At 45.1% G+C, this 25441-nt stretch overlaps 2 protein-coding genes across 2 annotated transcripts in view; one reads left to right on the forward strand and one right to left on the reverse strand.

Annotated features, from left to right (window-relative positions):
* The window catches only part of LOC135401454 (uncharacterized), a 102276-nt gene that overhangs the window by 27952 nt on the left and 48883 nt on the right, over positions 1-25441 (reverse strand). The window contains exon 3 of the mRNA XM_064633870.1: positions 14836-15131. Within this exon, the coding sequence (XP_064489940.1) occupies positions 14836-15088 (253 nt within the window). The 5' untranslated portion in view covers positions 15089-15131. The remainder of the gene's footprint in view (positions 1-14835; positions 15132-25441) is intronic.
* The window catches only part of LOC135401455 (neuropeptides capa receptor-like), a 134386-nt gene continuing 128826 nt past the window's right edge, over positions 19882-25441 (forward strand). The window contains exon 1 of the mRNA XM_064633871.1: positions 19882-20052. The gene's annotated coding sequence lies outside the window, so the exon portion shown is untranslated. The remainder of the gene's footprint in view (positions 20053-25441) is intronic.

Below are 25441 nucleotides of genomic sequence, written 5' to 3' on the forward strand. Positions count from 1 at the left end.
GTTCTGTCCTTTCACGACTATGTTCAAGGCCTTCCACCTACCCGTCCACCCCTATTGCACTCGACTTTCAGTACATTGCGCTGCTTGGGACGTTTCCATTTTTTTTCTTTCTACTTCTACTCCAATCTAATCTAAGTACTCGGGCCCTGGCACAACCGTGATAGGAAACGGGCGTTCCGATATGTAGTAAAATATTCCCGGCACGTACAGGCGGGCGGACGGCAAGCTTACAGGTAACGGATTACTGGTATTCCCGAAAAAAAGTGGGATTTACCGGATTCGCCAAGAGAGCATATGAAACACTTTACTCAACGTCGTAGTATAGATGGGGCAATGCTGGTGCCTTTTCTTCAACTGTCATCATTCAATTGAACTTTATTCAAGTTCATCACCCTCCTTTTTTTTTCTTTTTCACTTCCTCATTTTGTTCTCATGCCACTTCGGCATTAACCCTTCAAACGCCGAGCGGTCGTCAAGCAAGAAGTCAGCTTTGTTGGATCTGGAGTAGTTGCGGAACCATCATCTCCATTTTATTTGTCTTTCATCACATCCGCCAAACCATCATACAAGTACGAGCAAAAAGTGGACGACACCAACGCTAGCCGCTCGTTAAGAAATATGAGGAAGGAGAGCGCGCGCGCGAGAGAGAGAGAGAGAGAAAGACGTGCACGGCCTCGTAGGCGTAAACATTACGTCAGAAGTTTTATTCTTCTGGTGGAAGAATAAAACTTCTAAGCGACACAGAGATTAACTTTAACGTCTGTAGAGCCTGCAGAAATGAGAAATACGCGTACTATTCATACAACGACGGACTATAGGGACAAGCGAATATCCCACTCATCATCATTTAAATAAAGTTGCTGAATTTAGAATAGAGAACCACACATGAACGACGTTCGTGTGCGTTTTTCGTGTCACCAGATGAGTGTCACTTAGCTCCAATGTTTGTTAATAAACATGTGATGCGATGTGACGTGATAGAAAAAGAAAAAATAGGGATTTAAGGAACGGGGAATAAACATATGTATCTCTACGTTCTCCTCTTGTCTATAGTCTCGGGTTTTCCGTTAGGGATCTCTGCCACAAGCTCTGTCGCTTCTTAACAATTATTTCAAAGAAATATTACGCTACACAACATGGTAGTCGCAGCGATGACGACAGGAAGACTCCGTTATTCTCCGTCTCGCCTTTTCCTCTGACTCACATTACTCAGTTCACATTATTGTTTGTTTGTTTTTTCGTTTCTGATATCTCCGTTTTGCAGCATGAGGGCACAAAAATCTCCCTACATCAAGCAAAAGGCGCCCGAGCAGATGATGTATACGTTCTGGCTTGTCATTTCTTCGTCTCTAAAATATGTACGCCTTTCCATGCGAACGGGTAACGTCGTAACGAATACGGATCACATCAGTCTTCATTTAACAGGTTTCTAGCAAATATCACTGCGTCTATAAAGGCAGACGATCTATATACAGCACAACGCAATTTTCACACACGGCGCGTTGCGCGAAAACGTCTAAATAAATTGGAGTAGGCACGCTTCATATTTTCGCCCCTCTGCCCAGTTTGGTTCACGTCAGTTCGAGTTAGCGTCGGGCTGCTGCGGCGCTGGCAGATATTGGCCATAGTTCGCTCACCAGCATTAGATTTCCGCAGACGGGGAACGAAGAGAGTAACCCTGGAAATAATATCGCGACACTGAGTAATCGGAAAGCACTGAACCGTCGAGTGTTGTATTAAGCAGCAGCGGTTTCGAAGGAAGCGCCAGTTTATCTACTGGAAGGCGATGGTGCGCGGTGTTATGTGTGGGAAAGCTAGACTGCTTACACAAATGGACACAAACATGGAGCAAGCCCTGTGGTACTACGGCGTTGTTTTAAGTAAAGTTTTTCCTGTAATCGGTAACGTCTGAGCGACTGTGCGCGGTGTTCTCGTTGGAACAAATAGTTATTGACATCAGGGTACCACGGGGTTCTGGGCAGGCCGTGTAGGTCATTCAGCAGGGGAAGTCACCGCAAAGCTACTCTATAGTACAGAATATTTAATACGCACCATATCACTAAACATCAGTGATGGCCAGTAGTTAACTATATGTAGTTAAACTAGTAGTGAAGCTACCTGATTGTAGTTAAAAACTAGTTATCAACTACTTGCAGAAATGTAGTGGCAACTACTAGTTTAACTACTATTTTGAGTAGCTGAAAAAGCGGGCTGAACAAAAGTGCCTGCGTAAATAACTCGCTTTAACAATGCAGATTCGTACCCCAACACGTGCTGTACAGCAGGGATAGCGGAGGTGCGCTCCCTCAAACGGCATTCTCTCGCGGGAAGTCATAATGAAAGAACGCGGGGGGAACGGTGTCCCTAATGCGACATCCAGAGGGAGCTATTCGGCGCTCGAACCACCGTGCAGGTCTGTTGTTGCTGTCTGTTGCCGTTCGCGTTTAGTGAGCGAAATGAGCAGCTCTTAAGTGGTGTTTATATAGTGCCAGGTAGTTGGCTTGCTGCGTAATGCCCTGTTTATGGTAGCGTGCGCGCACCTCTTTTGCATGAGTAATTTTCGAAGTTTGCGTTATATTCCAGGACAGTAAAGGGCAGGGCATGAGGGCTTATACGAGAGCTTACATAGATTGCTTCTATGTAAGCTCTCGTACAGTACGTACGTACGCTCTGGAAACAGTGCGCGAGGAGTGTAAAAGTGCAATGGAACGCAGGTGTAACGTAGCGGTCAGAAAAATGAGTGCCAGGAGACATTCCAGCATGTGCTGTGCTGCTCAGCTTCCTGACAGTAAAAGGCCAATGAGCACTTGACGGGACTCTTCTGTATTCAAATGGTCATAGCCTGCCTGAGTCGTCGGCGAGTAAGGTTTCTTCCAGCGCTTGATTCTCTAGCCGGAAGGTCCGTTCGATGTGACGTCCGATCATCGGGAACTGATTTCGAGTAAAGACGTCTGACGAGCTCGGTTTCCGCATGCCTCGACATAACCTCTCGTCAAGATGCCGCATTAGTTCATCGAATGCGCCTCGATGTGGCTTTCACAGCGCAGTGGCAAGTTGACTCTCCCCACTGCAGTCACTGCGGTGCTGTAGAAGATCTAGAGCACATTCTTCTCCATTGCCCACACTACCAACCTTCCCGGACCGTACTCTCCGCCTCCCTCAACGCGCTAGACTCCCGCCATCTCTCTCTCACAAAATTGCTTGGTCCCTGGCCACATCCAGCCCACCAATGCTCTGCCCTCAAAGCTCTCTTCACCTTTCTGGATACCATAGGACTTCGATCCTTATTGTGAAGGGGCTCGTTATTTCATTCCCCGCACAACCACCAGCAATGGGGAATAGAGCATCGCCCCTGGCGATGAAACTCCCCAGTCATCCTCTTGTAATAAAGTTGTTGTTGACGTCTGACGGACAAGGGGCTCAACAACGGCCGGGTTTATTTACACTTATGTACAGCACAAAAGTATAAGGCTTACAACATACTGCTACAAAACTCTCCGGGCTGGAGCTAAAATTCACACGAGTCACGGACCCCTTGGCAAGTGTCTCTCCCCCTCTCCTGGCCCCGACACCTCCTTAAAAGGGTCACGTTTTGGGTCACAACCACAATCCAGAACCACCAAACGGACGGCCCGGGTTGGAAGAGTTTCAACCCCTAATTGGACTGTTTTAAAACTTCTGACAGGAGCGTCACTTCCTGACCCTCGCCCTCTGGTCCAAATTTACGACCAACGGTCGCGGCTGTCAAACCGTGCAACCCCGTAACGTTGAGCAGCGCAAGGTCCAGGCGTCACTCCCCTGATTTAGGGGATAATGTGGGTTTTCTTCGAACTCTCTGCAAAGTTCTCGGCCCATGGAGAAAACCCTGGACATCGGTGCCGTGCACTTGGCGCTTTTCTTTCCTTTCTGAGGGCCACCGGCCTCCTTCAAGAACTGTAGGGATTTCCTTCCCTCGTCATCCTTTCATGTGAACCTTTTCGGAATGGTGTAAGGTCCTGCACTCAACGCAGGGAAACATCCCACATCATCATCATCATCCATTCATCTATGTTGTTGTTGTTCCAACTCTCAAGCTCCGTGTTTTCGAGCGTCCACTGTTGATGGTGCGAACCTTACACGGTGGGTGAGACGCATGGCTTGGGTGCCCGGAACTAGCTCCTCGCGGTGACACTGCATTTCGCGGCAAAATTGCATTGTATTGTAGAACGTGTGTCACTTGTACGTTTATAGGTCACGGGGTTCATATTGTCGTAAATTCCAGATGTAAATATAAAAATTGAAAGGAAAAGTAGCTATACGATGGAGGGAGGCTCCGCAAACGGCGATTCTCCTTGCTCTCTAGTCGCTTCTGTAGTCTCATTTCCAAACTTCTGACAATCTTGAAGCATGCTCCTGAGTAGATCCACGAATTTGTCCGCAAACATTCTGCTTACAATCTCACTCTGTATGGAACTAATCAGCGCTATGTTATCAGCCTGCAAAATGAGATATTGCCACGCGAAAATCTTACGCTGGGTCGTGGTAGATTTCCCATACATTTTTGCAAAGCAGTTTCGTGCGACGCAATAACGCAGAAGCCCATGTGCATTATTATGTGTCATTATGCGCACTCACATACGCCTTGTCGCCACTATTTCAAATCCTTACTTTGTATAGCTTACACTATATACGGAGTAGATTAGCAAACATAGCAGGCATCACACTGCCCTCTTTTTGGGTCAGAAGCAAATGGTAGTTGTCCATGCCCACTACCTTGCATCGCAACCGAAACAAGTCCCAAATAGCTATTAAAAAAAAAAAAACGAAAAAGAAAATATCCAGTATCGCATCACTACAATGTTGAAAAGTTGCAATCCATACTACAACGTCTCCATAGATCTGTAGCTAACATTTGGGCGACCGAAAGGAGAGTTATCTCTGGAAAGTATAGCCACGTGCCGTCAATCTGCGAGAGGTTACTGAGTCTCAAGGGATTATCATTATAGCCCGGCATTTGCCATGTGCATGAGTTGCCTCGAGAACGAGAATAATTGAGTGCAGTCGGGAAGATCTAATTGTGTCGTGCAATCAGTGGCAATGGAGACCATTATATGCCGGAAGAGTGAGCGGACAGCACTTTCAGTCAATCCGGTTAACGATCTTTCGTGTGTGTGTGTGTGTGTGCGCGCATGGAACCTGGTTCAGAAGAGAACTTTGTTAAGGGTTATTACGCCCTCTCAATACAGACACACTGAAAGGCAGGTATTAACGTGACATCTGGAAAGGTTGAAAATCCAGGGAAGAACTTCAGTAAGATAGCCGCGGATATTTCGAAGAAGCTCTAGCTCTTCTTCTTCTGAGCGAAAGAAGAATAGCCTCGGTTCGAAATATCGACGGGTCTTGTTTTGAGACTCTTCCCTTAACATTTAGTACATGGCGTCTGTTTTTCTTAAGGTCACAGAGCGACGGGAGTGATCATCTTAAACCTTACTAGTCACGTGATTTTACGTAGTCGCTTTGAAGCAGCTGGTCTCATGCTAAGACCGGTCTCACACTACCGTGTCTGCCGTCCGTTTGCTTCAAAAATACAATCTAAGGGCAATCGAGCTCCGTGGATTCCAATGGGTGCGCTTCGGCTCCGTTAAAAACACGGACGAGAAAGACGTTAACGGGAAACTGGACGACAGAGTGCCCTTTCGTCTCAATAGTGAATCTTAGTGCATAGTACGCTATCGCCTTTGCGTACGTAAGGGATAGCGTGGTGGTTCCGCGCACTGCGCGAAGCTCTCTTTATGGTTTGCGCGTGCGCAGAACAACCAACGCTGTCCCTTACGTACGCAAAGGCGATCGCGTACTATGCACTAAAACTCTCTAATGTTTCTATTTCCTTTTTCTTTCCTCTCTCTCTCTCTCCAAATCGTCACCTTTCGAATCACGTTGAAAAATGCAAGCCTAACACACCCGTGATAAAAAAAAAAAAAAAGGAAAAAGAACAGAAAAAAGGAAAGGCAGTAACGCACGAAGAAATCGCGTGCCAGGGCGGAACCAGGGACAGGCGAAAGGAGACGCACGTGTTTAAACCTGCCGCGTGACCTCTTCGAGGCACTGCGAAACGGTTCATATACTCGTATATATATATATAGGCGTTGAGCTTCACTTCTGTTACCGCCCACATATCCCATAATTCCCATGCATAGATTTCATCGATCACTGACACTGCGCGCTCACCTGAAACTAAACGACCTACAGGCTACAGGAAAGAAAGTCCAGCCGTGCACCCAATGGGGATCACAACTGACTCGTTTTCTTCATAAAGAAAGACGCGCTTGTAAGGAATCCGGACGACTAGCCGCGAACGGTTCCTGGTATTCAGGGTATTCTTTTGTTTTTCTTTTTTTTTTTTCATCGAGCTTTGGCGAGATCACTTGTCGAGAAATAGGGAAGTTATTCGGATTCTTGTCGATGAAAGACATCGTCGTTCTATCTATCCCTTACCTTTCCCTTTTCGCCTCTGACAGCGCAGCCGTCAGTGGGATTTGACCCCACACTCTAAGAACAAAAGAGTAAGTTAGGGAGCAATTCAGCTTCCAGTACCTGAATTGCAATACTTTCCATTTTAATCTCTTCCCCAGTATTGCAGACAGTCTGCAAGCTTCGCCTACACTTCCGTGAATATAGTCCCGAAAGAGAGTAATGGTTGTGGCAATGAATCTGGTCCCATAGAGGACTAAGCTTACTCCTTTTCTCGTAGAATGCAATACAACCTAGCCCTTAGCATAACTTTCACTAGCCTAGCTCGTAGCCACGGAGGAGAAGTAAGGAGACCGAACTCGGATGCCGAATAACGGCCTTAATTCCACGTGCCATTTGCGGCTACGCCGCGGCGCTTGCGTTCTCTCCGGTACACTGCTCCGGTACTAACTCGGCGAGATGTGCTGCCCGACAATGCTTCGTTCTACGTTGGAATTCAGTATATATGGGCGTCCGAAAAGCGAGCTCATAAAATAAACATGGACTCGCAGACTACAAGAAAAACTATTCTTTTTATACTTGACTAAAACGCCTTTTTCGTAATCTGCGCTGCCTCGTTTTCCTGTAACACCCCATCTCATCGTCATCATTTATTGTTGTTGTTGTTGTTGTTTCCTGTAATGATCGGAAGCCACCCCAAAGGATAAAAGGTTGTGCTGAGAAGCCACCTCCAAGGATACGGAGCTGTAGTGTCAAGCCGGCTCCTAGGATATCAAACTGCGATCGAAAGCGACCGGATGCAGTATTTTTAATTTTTATTTTTTCAGAATCGAGCGCTTTGGGGGTTGTTGAAAAAAAAAGTGAAGGTCATTAGAGCTCTTCTTACATGTGTCAAGAAAGATAGCCTGGGTATTTGTTGTAGAGCCTTAATTAATTTTGCTGCAACAAGAATAAAGTTTCGGGGGAGAAAAGGGGAGATAGTGTTAGAGAAGTGTAGGTGGGTTCCGGATAAATCACTGATTGAAAGCTGTGAACGAAGTGTTAGAGGATAAAGCGAGCGGTCTGTTCGCACTGTCCGCGTCGCAGTAATGCATATACGTTGCAGACCCACATTCATATGAATCATACCTTCGTTGTAGGATGTTGAACAAGGTCCAAGAGCAGTTCACATCTCAAACCAAAAAATGTCCTCCTACTGGCCTCTACAGCTCCTTAGCTGTGCGCGCTCACCAAATCGCCATTAACTTAATTCCTAATGTAAGCACGCCTTGAGGGCCGTTTCCAGCCAAGCACGCAGTCTCCCGCAAGGAGGCTTTTCCACATTGTCTATACTAAAGTCTCTCGCGCTGAACCAAAACAAACTGCAGGCAAATTTTTAAAACTAATTATTTATTGACACATATCAGCTAATGCCTGACGGAATGCGAATGCTTCGGCGTGGCCACAAAAGATTCGAAGAACTAGGGGCCAATCAATATTCGACTGCGGCGTAAAAGATACTGGTCTCTTCACTTCTCCTTCGTGCCCATAGAATAAGCTTCATTGAACTAGCCCTAAGCATACCTACCTCCAAGGAAAGTACCGGCTTGGTCACGCCATATATTCCGTCATTGCGCGTGCTCATAAAACTGGAGCGTTCGTTTTTTTTTTCTTCTTTTCTATGAGAACAAAGTACCTCAGTTTACAGAATACCTTTGTTGGGAAACCTTGGGACAATCAGGCTTAAGCTGCGCAAAACAAGAGCATCAGAGCAGCTTGGAGCGGAAAGCAATAAATTACGTCGATGCTCCCCTGGTCTTTATGGCACTTACGGCAGGTTTGATAGCCACGGATCATAGTGCAGTTATATAACAGCACGTTGTTCCTCACTGTTTTTCCTTACGCCAGCAAGGAGCCGTCGATGTTGTGACCAGGCGATAAAAATGGATAACGTTCCATATATCGCGATATGAGGTCCGTGGCGCAGATGAAGAATCTTTTGGAGTACTTTTTTTTTTCAGCCATTCTGTCTTTTTGTCGATATCATATCATTACACACATGTTTGAGGGAAGCCTCATTCTTTCATTACCCAAAATTCTGGCAGTGGAAAATTGCAGGCCAGAACTGCCCTCGCTGTCTTGTTCCACTCTCAATCTCAACATCAACAACAAATAAATTAATGATAATGAATGGGGAAATTCGCCAGGTAAGGTGCGGCCCACTACTAGGGTTGCCACCAGGCCGGTATTATACCGGCACGGCCGGTTATTTGCTCGTTCTTCCGGTTGCCGGTAGAAAGGTGATACCGGCAGCCTTTTGCCGGTATTTGTGGCTCAAGACCTTTCATAGGGGCTTTTACGGGGTTTTCCTTTCAACATTCCACTACAGCTTGAATAAATCTGGAGCACAGACCCAACTCCGTAGTCACCAGTCGTTTTCTTAGTTATTCATTATTATTATAGTTGTTGTCTTGAGTGAGTACGCTCGTCCTTTCTCTCTCTTTCTCTGTATACTCTCCACCCCTCGCCTACCTTCCCTTTCCCGCGAACATTTCCTCCTTTCCCTCTATTCCACCTCCTCTCCCTCAGCCGGTATTTTTCGCTACGAAAGGTGGCAACCCTACCCACTACCCCAAGGCACAATGGGGCTGGGGATGAGATATGTCAACCCAACATGATACCCCTCGTAATTTGCATTCCAATCGACGTGAGCGCTCACCGCACTTTCCTTCTCACTCATCTTCCCTCTCCTCCGGTCGTCAGCTGTACTGTAAGATCTCCTGTGTTTCTGTGCTCGCACTTTGCCGGCGTTATACCGACACTCAGGGATTGCTCGCTTGGGGTATCCGCTTCGCGCTTCCCAACAATGATCCCTCTTCAAATACTCTGCCGTTAGTCGAGACCCTCGAGAACCGCTGCAGTTGCAGGAAAGTCACGTTCCTCCCCTCGACTCGCGCGACTCTTCTAATTTACGCTAGATCAGCGTCGTATAAAAGCGACTACTTCCGATCTCCGATAGTGAAACGAAAGAATATTCACCAAATGATCCCACTCATCCGGCGAACAAAGAGAAACTTAAACCTCGGTATGTATATTCTGTAGCGTATACGAAGAGGGGAGTCAAGTCCTGTAGATCACATAAACAAAATACAGGAACCGACACTGGATATTTTTGTTTAATTTGTACAAGCTTCCTCGTGGAGGTCCATGCTTTCTCAGGTACCTGAGGAAGCGTGGACCTCCACGCGAAAGCTTGTACTAATTAAACTTAAACAAAAATCTTCAGTGTCGGTTCCTGTATTTTGTTTATATGTATATTCTGGAGTAAATTAGAAATCTCGTACATCCTTTTTTTCTCTCTCTCTCTCTCTCTCTCTCTCTCTCTCGGAGGCGTTTTTCCTTGTAGTCAGTTCGTTACGGTCAGTTCCAGTTTCCAGTAGTCAGTTCGTCGTACGGAGTGCTGGAGGAAGATGCTTCGATCGCCTTTTGTGTTATTTAAAGGGGCAGGTCTTTGTTTTTTATTCCTTATGCAGTATATGGCTACTGTGTTATTTGTTACACCTGAGAGTCTTGTCTTGTGTACGTCGTGGTCTCCTTTCCTTCGAACCCAATTACTGTTACTATTAGAATTTCATTTGTAATAATGGCAGCGCAGTAACAATCACACTAACCGCAATCCCGCCTTTGTTAATCCGGAAGGAAGACATCCTTCAGAAGCAGCAGAATACTTCGCACGTAGTAAAGACTATACATTGCGATGCAGAATGTCGCAAAGAAAACGTTGTGTTATCCCGTAAGACCCGAAACCTTTGCCCACTTGAGAGGGAAGTGTGTGCATCATGAAGGTCATCGTGATTATGAAGATCACCATCATTATCATGTCCAGATTATATAATCACCACGAAGATGGACCTCGATCAAAATTATCTGAACAAGGTAACGGTTGTAAATCCATATTGCAGATCGTTTTTACACATTCTCATTTCGGATGAAATGTAATGAGAAAATGTCTATCGACCGCTTTCTTAAAATTGAACCTTCACGGGAGAACAGCAGGTGTGCCTGACATGCCAATTAAAGAAAGATCTTCTCTCTCTTTCTTCCTATTGGTGATCCTATCATTTATGTGTTCCCTTAAATAGACGGCTCCAAAACAAATGCTGATCTCGTTGAGCTGATTGGGTTCATAACAAATAAAAGACAAGACTCCTAACCGAAAACAGTGATGGCCTTGGGCTGTGGCTTTCTAATAACTCGCAAGTTGCTAATTTCCGGACTGTCAGGTCGGTGTAAAATGCATCGACCATATTTAATGAAAACGGTTCGAACTGTTTGAAGCCGGGCAACTCTTTATTAGATAACGAGACCAAACTAAAGAAAAAAGAATGAGAACTGAATCAAGATATTAGCAAACGAAACAAAGAGCTCGTTGCCTTTTTGCATAAAAAGCGTACGACTTCGCACTTTACTATTATTGAGCCTTCGACGAAGCAGAACAACGTGACACACATTAGATATAGCTTGGATACGTCATATGGCTAGCCCGAACAAAACCCATTCGTTTGAGCTCAAGTTTAGCATTCACAACGCGTGACATCTAGGATTAGCGCGTCTTGCGTTAGCATTCTTCGAAAATTTTTAAGTATCCTCCATCAACGTTTCGCTTGAGGCACATTGAATTCATTCGTATTCTGTTTGTGACGCAAATGTGCTATTCCTGCGCGGTTGCGGCAAACAGGAGCCTTAAAATTGTTTCTGTTCCGAAACGCTGCCCATGGCGACGATTCCAACTTTACTGATATAGAGGAAGAGACATGTGTATTGAACAAATTCCCCCCTTCGTGGGCCACATAATTTATAACGACATGAAAGGGAAGGTCGGCAGACATTATTACTTGTAGATGTGTTCGGTGTGATGTTCTTCCTCATCAGTTCCACCAGTATATCCTGCATCGCGCGTTTCATAAAAAATGGATAAGCGATAGTGCCGTCTAGGTTTTTTTTTTTTTTTTAACCAACGGAGAGACGAGCACGAATTCCGCTTCGCGTTTCAACTTATAAAACAGTAATTCGTAATTCTCTAAGCCTCACCCGTAGAGATTAGCAGGCACATGCATACCTTTCTCCGTTGTACGCCCCCAGTTATTATTCTATGCATGCAGGTTTTAGGAGTTGTCTGCCGAGCGTACGGGAAAGCGGTCCAGGCGGTAAGCGGCGCGGTGAGTCGGCGAGAGTGAAGTAGGTGTAGGATAGATTTATGCAACGATATTAAAGGCACGATGAATTTTATATGCGTATTATTTATTTTCCATTTATATGCGTATCTTCTCTCATGTACGTATCTCCGTTCAATACGACGAATTTTTTTCTTAAATTTCCCGTTTCTTATCCGGATGAAGGAAAAATTTTCTTCTAGGAGCCACTATTGCAGCGTTGTGGCAAACAGAGCTTCACCACACAGCACTCTCCTAGTCAACCTTCATCCTGAACGACACCCCTGATTTCTTCAAAAACGTTCTTAAGACGTCCTTTTGTGACATTTGTGCAGTTGCGCCAATGCGCAATGGTTGATCTTCAGTACGTTATGTGGTGAGGTTCTTATACTTCACCTAGGATACTTCTGAGTTTCATCCTCTAGAGTAGTCCCCGAGAGAAGACAACCACTGCATTCGGAAAGACACCCGCCATTTCACGAAAGTGTACTGCTGTAGAGTGAGTCAAAATCTGCATATATAGATGTATGTATATTTTTAATTACTTATGCATGCAGTAGAACAGTTAAAGGGTGAGTCAAATTCAAGATGGCTAGAGAACACTCAAAACAATGACACTGAATGTTTCGAAATTTAATATGTACAAGCTTTCGCGTGGTGGAGCACGCTTCATCAGGTACAGAATGAAATGGTGAACTCACACAAGTATATACATGGACATGTAAAAGAAGGCGGGAGATATCGGGAAGAGGGTAAGAATGCGAGGGTTGAATAACGCCGAGAACAACAAAGCAGAGGTCTACTATGATGTCTTACGATTTCGTGTTTCTTTTTAACCAAAAGAGTTAGAGCCGACAAGAAGAGTGTAGTACAGATGGGACGAAAAATCTCTGTCGCGGTATTCAGCTCTCGCATTCTTACCCTCTTCCCGATATCCCTCTCCTTCTTTTACGTGTCCATGTATATACTTGTGTAAGTTCACCATTTCATTCTGTACCTGATGAAGTGTAGCCCTCCACGCTAAATCTTTTACATATTAGACTTAGAAAGCTTCAGTGTCATTGTTTTGAGTGTTCTACTTACGCGTGCATTTTGACGTACCCAGACTGCTGTGATTAGACGCTCTCTCATACTGATCAGTCGTCTTTCTCCGCTCCATATTCTTGTACCAGAAAGATAGGGAGAGAGAATGAACGTATTCCATTCTCATTTCGAACTAAAGACATCACATAACTGTCCAGAATACAAGCGCAATAAAGTGATAGCCCATTCCGTCGAGCACTCAGGCTAGTCTAGCTAGCGAATCCTTCCACCACTCTTCAAGTGGACTGCACGTAGGAGGCGTTCTTCAATGTACGCCCTTCGGCTCTTAATAGCTCCCGAAGGCGCCTACTCGACACGGCATGCATAATCTCTTGGGCGTCATTTATTGAACAACCACTCTGGCACTACACACTGTCCTGTAAAGCTAGCTCCACCTAAGACGCTATCGCTGTGCGGCAGGCCGAACGCCCAGGGCGTTCAAGTCGGCTGCATTTGCATTTTGTTTATTGAGCTTGGCAAAGCTTGCACAACGCGCGCGCGTTTTGTTTGCATGTTCGTCATTTTAAGTTTAGTAGCGTCCCATTTATTGCGAGAGTGTTTGGACTTCCCCATCTTTTTAAGGATGCGCTCATATGGCGATGCACTTTTCTGGATTGGATTGGATATGAAAGAAAAACATGGAGAATGCATTTTTCTTTATGATAACGTCTACTGTAATTTGCACTTTCAGCGTGGTTACTGACATATTGCGTTGAACGCATTGCGCTAAATGTGTTAAACGACGCGTAATACGGTTCATCGTGAACGGATAACACGGATGTTGTGTGTTGTTACCGTCAATACATTTTCCTATAACACAGTAGTCCAAAAATATAACATTTTGAGAAATGTCAAAAGAAGGATATACGCCCACAACTTGCTCTCGGAAAGATACCGTTACCGCACAACTATCACCGCAAATTTTCCCGTAAACACTTTGTGCTTCCACTCATTGTTCATATTTTTGTGCAGGAAGATAGGAGCCCTTCTTTACGAGACCCATAATTCTTGCCTCAACAAACGCCTTTCACTATTCATGCCCACCTGCGATAGAGCAAAGCCCGTCCTTCTTGGTGACTCGCTGCCCGCCAAGCCCACATGTCAAAGCAGTCACATCGTACGTCTCGTACCTTCGCATGAACACTACCATGGCGTGTGCTCAGACACACACACATGCCATCATCCATCATACCGCAACAAGAACAATCGGCTTTAGCAGAATGGACGAGGCAAGATATATGGAAGAGGCTCGGAATAGCGGTAGTGTCTACTGCTAACGTAATTAACGACCTTACGCGGTTAACGCGCGCCTGTGACAAATTGTGCTCGGCTATGGAGGGAGGCCCGCCGAAGGTTGCCGCTGATGTAACGGTGAGGATGACAATCTCTGGCTTTATTAAAATTTCAGTATTGTTTAAACAGCAGGTTTTCGCGCAGGCGACGGTCGAGAACTCGACAGAGCGCGGCGAAGGAAAACACCTCAGTCTGAAGGAAATGAAGGAAGTCACAAAATTACTAGGATATATCGTTTGACAAACTTTTAACGTTGCGTTTTAAGCTAATAGAGAGAAAAAAATACAGAAATAATTGTCTTGTATGTTTCCAACGCTAAATCTTACGGGTGTTACTGTTAGGTCATGGATATTAAGGGCAAAATCGTGGGCCCTAATGTCATAAACCTGAACCTGAATACACGAAAAATACATACGTCTGTGTTGGTTGCGTTGTAGTTTTCGTTTGCCCACTCTCAGGGTTTTTATAGTTTAGAGTTTATCCACTAACTATAGCTTGCATTATTGAACTTGATCTCTACACCCAAATTTCCAACTATTGAAAAAAAAAAAAAAACACTTGAAACCCGTCGTCAAATCGAGTACCACAGGGGGGTAACCTAGCCCTTAACAAAACATCACTCCAAATTACAACTTTTTTTTTTTTTTCGCATAGTACATCGCGCACAATATAATGTACATCAAGTAGTGATGCGGCGCACACTTTATGAACAGCTGTGAAACGACTCATGTGACAAAGAAGAGAGGCCACATACTCAATGTTCCGCATTGCAATCAGGCAGTACCAATACAGCAGCATAGCGACATGTGTCACTCACCTACGTGAGTCGAGGAATGTGTTCCAGCAGCTTGGTAGACATACAGGAGAGCGAGAAGGATACAAAAGTACTGCGCGGCACCCGCCATATTAGAGCGCACTGTAGCTTGGATGAGTTCCAATTTTGACGCGTATCTGCCGTCGACGTGAGTGAACGGCAGGAGGCATTCAGTGGAGAGATGTTGCGCAGAGATCCAGTGCGCAGCATCCTCCTCCTTGTTGTTTCTCGGCTGCGGGAGAGATGGCGCTACCATCTACGAGAGGTTACTGTCTCAGTTGTCCACGCTGCGGCGTCATCTGCACAAGCGGAAAGTCGTCTCGTAGACATTTCTGTTCTGTCGCTCGTAAGCGTTTGTAATACAACAGCGTACACGCCAAAAGCTTACGAATAAATACCGAATCGTACTGGACAGGCATGTCGCGACTAATTTGAACGGTAGTCCACGCGCACCATGGCCGAATTTATTAACCGATTTGTGCCGAAGTTACTATAATTTGATTGTGAACACAGTAATGTTCCAGCTACCCATTATTGCTGTACTTAGAACTCTAAGCATTTACGCTGCTGAAATAGGCAACGGAAGCGACAGTTTCCTTTTGAGCGTTTCCACTGTAAAGCTGGCTCCACCTGATATACAGAGATAGTGCGGCAGAGCCGAACGCTTCTTTTGCTTTCTTCACGGTCTTGGAAAGCTGCGAACGTATCTGTGCATTATTAGTGAGTTTAGTAGACCGCTGGCAACGTGGATCCCGAAGTACCGTATCCCCCCACGCAATCAACGGATAAGGCTCTGAATCATGTACTCTGCCATTGGTTCCGGTAGTTACGGCTTCACGGTCACGTTAGCAACGGTCTACTCACTCCCCTCTACTAAAGACATTACGATACTTATGATTACTTAATGATACAGTGAAACTCATGACTACGAGCATGAACGTCTACTAACATTGTTAGCGACTTTTATTTATTTATTTATTTAAAGTACCCCAAAGGCTCATAGAGCGCAACATGGGGCAGTAGGACGATACAAGCATGTCAGCAACACAAAGACGATGAAAAAAAAAGTACAAAACACTGAAACAGTCACATTGCCTGGCTGGCACGAAAAGTAAAGCATATAATAGAAAAAAAAACATAATAGTACATTATAAAAGGAGTACAGACATCAAACGGAAAGTTGGCCACGGAAATTATCGTAGTCAACGAGCTCAGCTACACTCTAAGAAAAAAATGAGTACTTTTACTCCTTTTGGGGAGTAATTGCATTGCCACAAAAAATAGTCCCTTTCGGGAGTAAATGCACGGGAGTAAATGAATGTCACAGAGTGAAGACCGCATTTCACGCGCTGTCGTAAGAGTCCCAGGTACATAATTGGTGCGCATGCATGAAAATACTTTGAAGCAAACCGTCAACCGTGATATATCGAGTGATATAAAATCTTGCGCCATACTAGGGCACAATTTGCGAAGAAAGATGCGCTAACTGTTTCTTACTCTGTGTGGCTTGAAAATTGCTACGTTTTCTGAGTTATACAACCTTATGCCCTTCAAATTGACCAAGGGCACATATTTACGGTGACTGTTGCATTTAGGAGACCATTCGTGAAGTTTAGTGACAATTTGCAGTCCTGGGGAGTAAATGTCGGGACTAAATGTTGGGTTAGGGGAGTAAAATGGGGAGTAATTGCAGACTAGGGGAGTAGAAGCTGCAATTACTCCCCGTTTTACTCCTTTTTTTCTTAGAGTGTAGGTCAGAGGGAAGGTCGTTCCAGTCATTTGCGGTTCGACAAAATTGCCGTTACGGAAGAACTTCGCGAGTAGTCGCTGACAATGAAACGAGCTGCTCTGTTCTGGACAGCCTCTAAAGCAGAGCACAGGTAGCGCTGAGGAGTTTTCTCACTTCAAACTCAGAAAAATTGATGAGTGCATGAGAGTATGTGCGCTGAGAATAGGGCGCACGCGATAGACCCCCTCAGGTAGGCAAAGTTAATCCATAGACCGATCACAGTGGTGATCACAGTTGTCTCGCAGCGTCAAAGGCCACAAATCATTTCTAGGGTGATAAACATGGCAAGTTCTACCGTTCCTGCATGATGTACTAGCACTAGATTGCCACTAGTGCTATTCGACTAGCACTATTTTTGTCTGTCGTTGTTAGGCTAGTGCTAGTACATCGTGCATAGTACATCGTGCAAGAACCACAAATCATCAACATACACTGATGAAGGAAGGATGATATAGAGATGGAACTCATCGCGGAAATGAGAAATCAATGTTTCCTGTCAACATTCGGTAACTTATTTGCAGTGCGCATGACGGAAGTGTTACAATGTACAGGGTGTTCGGCAATGGTGTTCAGAGGGCAGAAAACAAAGCTTTCGTATTTTTCTCTTTTTGAGAGCCAACGGATAAGTGGAAATAGGCACACAATACATTGCGCACACGAAACTCTAGTTGGTTTTAAATGTCACAGCGCCCGCGATTTTTATCGCGATATGCTTTGGAAAACACCGATATGTAAACGCAAGTGGAAGCCTCAGGTCGGGATATTCCTAACAGAGACTGTTATTTTGCTGCAGTTCTACCTCCCAGTATAGGAACAGTATGTTCGGAAGATCTCGACCTCAAAGGCTTCTGCTTCAAACAACCTTTATCTAATGTAGCCATATTCCTCCGACCCTAAGGCGGGACATGAGGGGGAATCAGCAAATCAAATATGTTTCACTTTGCCAATTCCCAGTGCCTGCTACGTTTCCCGGTACGTTAATTGGTATTCGTTCTTGGTTTATTTATTGTTTGTGTCGTAACTTTTGAGGTGTGTCTAGTTGGGCACTAACCAGGCCGATGTAATAGGTGTGCGCGAGTCTCGGGCACGAGTCTGTATTCTGGAGCCAAATTGTATTCCGTGTTTTGTATTTGATTGATTGATTGATTGATTTAAAGAAAAAAAATTATTTCCTTTGCGGCGTGGAGGTTAACCGCCATTCGGTTTGCAATTTTCGTGCTGCCGAGCACGCATGCTAAAAACTTTGACTAGAATGTATTCTGTTTACTGTGTCCTCATACTTGTACGGATATGAACGGAAAATCTCGCCCCAAACTTGCTGAACCGCCGAACTTCCATTTCGTCATTAGCGCCAGCGTCGCGATGGTTGATCACTAGTATATCAAGACAATTCGCCTCTCATGGAGACAGCTTCATGAGCAAAGCGTGCGCAAGAGATCTTTTTTTTTTTTTTTTTTTGCACAGTACGATCATATAGGGATCATCAGCCAATGCATAATAATATTCCATTGGCTTGATCGTGGGAAGATGTGAGCCGGAAGAGGGCAAGAAGCCGGAAGAGGGAGTAGAATACCCTTGTTTTGCCACTTTTTTTCATTCGGGGATCGTTCCAGCCAAAAGCTGGTCAAAACACCGTCCCCAAGTAGGCTGGTGGGACAGCGGGATTGTCCCGCCTAAATAGGGACGTCTGGTCACACTACCTTTATCGCATCGCTTGATTTTCCACTTTTCGACCAACCTGTAATTAATTCCTTCAACCACCTTTTGCTTTTGTGTTGTTGCCTTTCCTCTCTCTCTCTTGACAATGTTGCATAACAACGATTCATACGTTCCCACACTTATATGCTGCCGTATGTCGGTAGATTAGTTTGGGTTTAGTTCCAAAGGTGGCGCAACAGAGACGGCAGTGAGCGTCCTCCTCGTTGCACGCTTTTGCACTAAACGTATTAATGCAACTTTCACATTTCTCATGTTTGGAAGATTCGCACATCGTTGTGTTGATGCAGTGACCTACGCATGCTGGCTTACTTGCACAGACCTACATGGCTCAGCATGGAAGTCAGCAATGAAGTGACATATAATCCCTCTTTAACAAAATGGCAGTATATATGGGCATTATGCCAAACGCGTTTAAAAGCGGTACATTTATAGGGCCATGTTCCTCTTCCTTCTTTTCTCTCTCCTTCTCTTCTCCCTCTCCGCCACTGTGACGGACCGACCTACACCGCTGCCAACGTTGGTTAGCCCCATATAGTTACTGCTTTTAAAACCACCTCCACCAAAAGCAGGTAGCTATCACCACGACATTCACCGCACAATATTCTCAAGATAGCCTTGCCATCCAAGCACTGCACTAGCACGAGAGAGCACTGCACTAGCACGAGAGGAGCGGGATCCGCAACACCGCGAAGCAACTGTGGCTATGAGCGCCGTACAGACGTGGGCAGACGAAGGGAGGACAGCAGATAGGAGTAGGGGACAGCGTGCGTCCTGGGCCGACTTCAGGGGGAACTGTGCAGACATTCGTCTGGAAAGTCTGCACAGTTATATCGATAAAGTAATTGTTAACAGTAAGCTAACAGTATATATAACAGTTAAAGTTAACAGTACATTGATAAAGTTCTAAAGCCAAACGGCTGGGGTTAAGAACTTAAGCTTTAGAACTTTAGAACTTAAGCTTTAGAACTTTATCAATATGCCAAATATACAATATTCAGGCGTAATCAGGGATTGTCCTAGCATCCTATTCTCCTTCCACCCCTGATACCTATCCTCAACCAAGTCATCTGAATGCGAGCACATTTTATTCGAATATACAAGGCAGTAGCAAGAGGATTCCGAGTTATCTTAGACAGCGTGCGACAGCTGCTTTAATGGCATTTCTTGCGGACATTGCAGCGCCTCCAACTTTTTAGACTTACTGATTTTTATTTTCAAGTGTTTTGGAGTAGCCGGCTCGTGTGTTGTGTAGGAGCCTCCATCTCCATATTTTTCTTTCCTAACTCCAAGAGGGCTCCAGCCCTAATGAAAAACGCGCGTAAATCATTGACAGTTCCGCAAATCTATTAGTGAGTGAGAGTTTGAGAATGATCACTTACATACGACTTGCTCAAGCATGTTTCAGCAGTGCAGCCTTATAGTTCCCGCGTTGAATTCTCGAATGCGTTTACAGATGGCGCAACTGGTTCGCATCCCCCACAGCCCGGCCTCGTGCGCGGAAGCCAAGTTGTCGGACTCGGGCCGGGAGGCGAACAGGCGGCGCGAAAGTTGGCAGTTACGGTTTAGAACCGTCGACAGCATGGACGTCGTCATGCCAGGATGAAGGGATAAACACGGACATGACCAACTCCATGTCCTTACCTTAGACTTTCGTGACGTGTGAGTGTATTTGTGCTTGCGAGGAGGTATTTTTGGAAACTTTTATCTCAAAGGTCAGTATGAAACTTTGATTTCTGGTAAACTTGCGATATGCTTTGTTGTTGTTGTTCCTCTGCGTAACAAAAATTGTTTTATCGAGACTGCGTCATTCGTATACTGGTAACTATTATTTAACTGACGTAGCGTTTCAATAAAATGCGAATTAGTCACAGGCACACGAATGCTTAGTTGTCTAATGTGTATACTGTGACGGAAAATTCAGGGAAGTTCATTGTAAGTTACAGGAATTTTTGTGTTAGTAAAAGTATATAACGAAAGAGGAAATATGCACGTGTTGATGTCCCTGCGTTCGTGTATTGTTATTATTTTGCTCGTCTAATTAATACTATAGATTTATTGCGTTTCACGTGTAAATTATGTGGGATACCCCGTATGTAAATTCCTAAGATCGTTGGTCGTTGCCTCTTGTATTGTTACGGTATTATTTATATTGTTTATATTATTGTTTATTAATTATTCACTTATTGTAACGGTATTGTTACATACGTGTTCGATCAAAAATATTCTATATAGCATGTACCAGGACTGCAGCTAAGCTATTTGCTATAAGTCCACGTCGATCTAGTCACGATTTTTTTTTTCTCCAACTTTTCTTTGTTATGGCTCAGACATATTTCAACGGATTCTCAAACACTCTGAAGTGCGTATTTATACACAAAGGGCAGTCCCAAGCATTGTTTTCCCCAGTTGAGTGCCACATAAATGCTTGAAAAGAGACGCGTTATTGATAGCTTCATTCGTCTCACCGTTAAACAGAAAGCTCGCAATCTGTCTTCTGTATTGCGCATCCTTACCGTAGCCTTACCGTACTTGCGTATATTTCTCCGTAGCCTTTCCTATGCAACACTCGTTTACATCTGGATTTGTCCTATTTGTTAGCTCGTTCAAGCAGCATCGAGTTGGAAACGGCCGACATTCGGAACAGAAAATCTCCTATTCGAAATCGTAATCCTATTGGAAAAGCTATTCTTTTGGAGGCTCGTCCTTCTGCCTTTTCTCGCCAGATTGCCGATCCACCAATTTTCCTTCCATCAACCGTGCAATCTTCCACCCACGTAACTTGGAACTCGCATCATCTTTTATGTTTGTGCTGTTCATGCTGCTTCCTGGCACACCGGGCGCGTGAAACTCGCTCAGTGTACTACGAGATAAGTTTCTGCTTAAAGAGCGTAAGTTTGTAGAAAGTGTGCAGTGGTGTAAGCGGATTCGTGGCCAACTAGGAACGGCATTGTTTAACACGTATGCCTGTCCTTAAAAAAACAACATATCGAAAGAAAATGTAGAAAATGGCTCCTTTTGGTGTCGCACTTAAGCATAGTAAGGGCATCTTGACATGTAACACAGGAAAGAAGAATATATGATGGTGATGCAAGATAATATGACTTTCTCCTGTATCAATCGGAGTGCCGCCTGTGGGCTTGAACACGGCCGTAGATTACAAACTGCGGAGCTAAATTCTACGACGACTTATCTGTACTATACGTTCTTCGTATGATGATTATATATATTGGACGATTTAAGCTTTAAGTTTGAGAATGCTACCTGGAGCTTCGGTCAACCCATCGCAACAGCGTGTGGTCATCGAAGCAATCCGACATTTCCTTACGTATGGACGTCATGTCCACATGTGTACGCCGCTCATAGCCGTAGTTGCTTCGCGGTGCTAATACGGAATCAATGTAGATTATAAACAACACACCATAAAATAGAATGCGCTTGCAGAATATAGTAATTTCGCATACGAAAGTTATTTCTTCATTCCTATGTTCCCAAATGCACTATATTGAAGAAAGTATACTACCGCTGAAAGTGAATGCGACACATTCGGACAAAATGAGTAGCGATAAGAACTTTGCATTATCTAGCATGCATCGATGCACATGCCATGGGGTACGGAACCTCCCTTGCGTTGAGTCAGCTAGTTAAAATCCGTCATTATCTCATAGTTCGCGGTGCGTTCCTGGTGGTTTGCTCAGTGTCTTCCTCTCATCAGGTTTCTTTTTCTCACATCTGTTTTAACTACATGTAAGCCTCGAGAACGCAGCTTTAAGAAAACGTAAAAAAACAAGAGAAAAGACATTCCATGCCCTGAAGATGACTCTGCGTATAATGACCGTGCTTCGGGATTTCCTGTCGCAGGGTCAGCAAAGCAGCTTACAGTGGTTGACTTATCGATAATGATTTAAAACTAAGTAAGATTGGAAAAGGGGCTTTCTCACTTTATCGACAGCTACGCTTTGAGAGGTTTCCTGTGCCAGTGTTTGTTTTCTTTCGTCCTTCCTTTTTTTGTGTGTGGATAATTTGATTAATTGGATTGGAAAAGAAAAACATGGAGATGTGAGTGCCGACAAAGTCGGGCAGGCTATTGCAGGACACGCAAATAAGAGACAACAACAACTACATGAATGACGATGAGATGAGGAGTTTCACCGCAACAATTGCGGCACCATACCTCAGTGCATGTGGTATTATACATGAGTGGATGTCGATGAAAAAGATGAGGCGTACACACACGCGCACGTACATGACACACACCAATGAGATATCACACACGCGGGTGCGTCGTAACTGGTGGGGATAGTAGTTCATCCGGTCGGCCACCGGACATGTAGTGTTTTTTGAAGATCACATCTCCACATTCATGCCAAAAGCTCTGAGGTTAGAGGAGTTCAAGGAGGCTGGTAGACATCAATAACAGGCAGAATGAGTGCAGGCATTGACGGTGCTGCACAGGGTTAAAACAAGAGAGATAGAATAAGAGAAATGTAGAAGAATAACGCAAAAACCAAACGGAGAAAGCGAAACACAATTAATGCCACCTAATACGTCCAAAGAAACATAAAAGAAAACAAACAGGGGCTAACTAATAAGAGCGACCAGTTTATGAGACCATATAGTTCAAAAGTCCATAGACCAAGTACCGCAATGACCTTCAATGCACACTGCACAATGTGCCCTGCCCTTGGGACAGTAGAGGAGAGACTAAGAGGGTGTCGAGAAGAATAGTGCACACATGGAGGCAGGAATGGTAAGGAGGAGGCACTAAACACCAAGTCTGCAAGGACTAAATCTGAATCTCTCCTGCTGTACTGGCGGTGCTAGTCTGCAAGGAGTAAACCGAATCTCTCCTGCTGCACTGGTGGTACCAGTCTGCAAGGACTGAACAATCTCTCCTGCTGCACTGCTGGTACATGTACCAGTCTGCAAGAACTAAACTGAATCTCTCCTGCTGCATTGGCGGCACCAGTCTACAAGGACTAAAGTGAATCTCTGCAGCTGCACTGGTACCAGTCTGCAAGGAATAGACACTCTCTCCTGCTGTACTGGCGGTACCGTATGGCCTCGCTGTCCAAAAGTGACCTGACGCAAGCGAGTTGGTTGGGCTTTGTGAAATTCATGCCGTATAGGAGGGACACAAGACGATGCGATGGTGTTGTGTGTCTCGTCTTGTGACCCTCCTGCGCCACGAATTTCGTAGAACCTCGTCGTTAGTTGGGATCACTACTTCAAAATTTAAAAGCAGGGAACGATTACCTTCGTTTATTCTTCTTTTCTACTACTACTTTCCGCCACAAATTTGTCGTGTCAAACTTCCCGCAGAAACAGTTCCGCAATAACGGGAACCCCGTCATCTTAAGTCGAAATCTCGACGAGCACTATTTTTACAGCAAGAACCCAGAAGCATTTACGCGCGGGTGCTCGAAATACACGAGTGTTTGCGTGAGATTACCAGCTGCAGGAACGGAAACAAAGAAATAAGAAAGTTGACGTAGGTGCCAACTTCTAACTGAGCTCGTTGTTTTCGGTGTAGGTACGTTTCAACTTTAGGTGTGGAGCGAACGCAGGAGAAGGGATGTTTTATGAGGCGTTGGTTGACGGGGACCGTGAAGTGGGGAAGGCAGTGTCAAGGTTCTGGCTCATGATGACATGCGGTACAGGAAGTTACAGGATTCTATAACCTCAACAACTGGAGTCAATGAACTACAAAACGGCAACATACGGGTCCCTCACGCAACTACTTAGAAACCAGCACTGGTGTACTGCGCGTGCTTGAACTTACTGAGAGGATAATCTCCCGTCAGCTTGTAATTTAAAGGTGATCTATAGACCACCTCGTATTTCACGTTGCAAATGTGAATTTCTTTTTTTTTTTTTTGCTTCCGTGTCACCGCCGCGAATCAACTGTGGCTATGAGGGGGTGCAGATGTGGACAGATCTAGAGAGGACAGCAGGAAGGAGTGGGGTACAGGAGGGTTAGTATGCGTCCTGGCCCGATTTCAAGGGGAACTGTGCCGACGTTCGTCTGGAAAGTCTTCGGAAAACGCAGGGAAAACCTCAGACAGCGCAGCCGGTGGTAGGATTCGAACCCTCTACCTCCCAGTCTTCAGCGCGACCTTGGCTACCACCAACGACCGGGACTCCTTAACCCGCTCGGCCATATGCCGCTGGTCAAAGGTGAAGAAACGTGGTTCATGAAGCTCATAGTTCGCGGTATCGCGCAACACTGTTATGTTGAATTCCAATGGCAAGTTTGGAGCAGTCAGCCGACTCCACGAGGGAGCGCCTTGCTCCGGCAAAGAGCGCACTATCTGTACCTGCGACTGGAACATTCATGCACCCGTTAGAGCCAGCGGGGGAGGTGGGGGCGCTCGCCCACGACCAGATAAATCTCTAATCGGATAAGAAGGCATGTATGCAACACCTGCAGCTTGAGCTTCCGCCATGTTAGCGAAAGCGAATGGAGGGAAGCGGCGGCTACGTTATGGAAGCGGCAGGGACCGGAAGCAGAAACGACTTGCCACGTGACGCGGGAGTTTCGGCCAAATCTGCCGATTTTGGCGCGGATTTTGGTGCATACTTGTGTGTATCTTGAGTACGCACTAAAAATACAGTAGTTGAAATACCCTTTTCCGGTATTTTGGTACTCTACACAATACTTTTTGCAACAAGTATTTTTTAACGCATTCAAAATACTTTTTTCAGTATTTGCTACTCAGTAGTCAAAACACTCCCCTTCCTCGTCAAGCCGTATCCACTTCCGTGTCCAGATTTTCAGCTCACTGGAATTTAACCCCTTTTTCTTTCTTTCTTTCTTTCTTTTAAATTCGCGCATCTGTCATTTATCCTCCTGTGCAATAGGTTGGTCCCGCGCTTGGCCTTGCTTGTCAATAGCCTGACCCCTTCGTCAGAAAACGGTTCCTGTTCATATTGCCAGGTGAATCCTCCAGGGATTAGGTACAAGCGAATCCCCGCATTTATTTCCTTGGTCACCAAAGGAATACACACGCGCAAGAGGTTGAAAGACCCGAACTGACATACCGGACGGATTACGAAGTTTTGGGTCAGAACATATCACCAAAGTTTACTTCCAGATACCCTTGA

The sequence above is a fragment of the Ornithodoros turicata genome, chromosome 7 (genome assembly GCF_037126465.1).
Source record: "Ornithodoros turicata isolate Travis chromosome 7, ASM3712646v1, whole genome shotgun sequence".
Classification (NCBI taxonomy): domain Eukaryota; kingdom Metazoa; phylum Arthropoda; class Arachnida; order Ixodida; family Argasidae; genus Ornithodoros; species Ornithodoros turicata.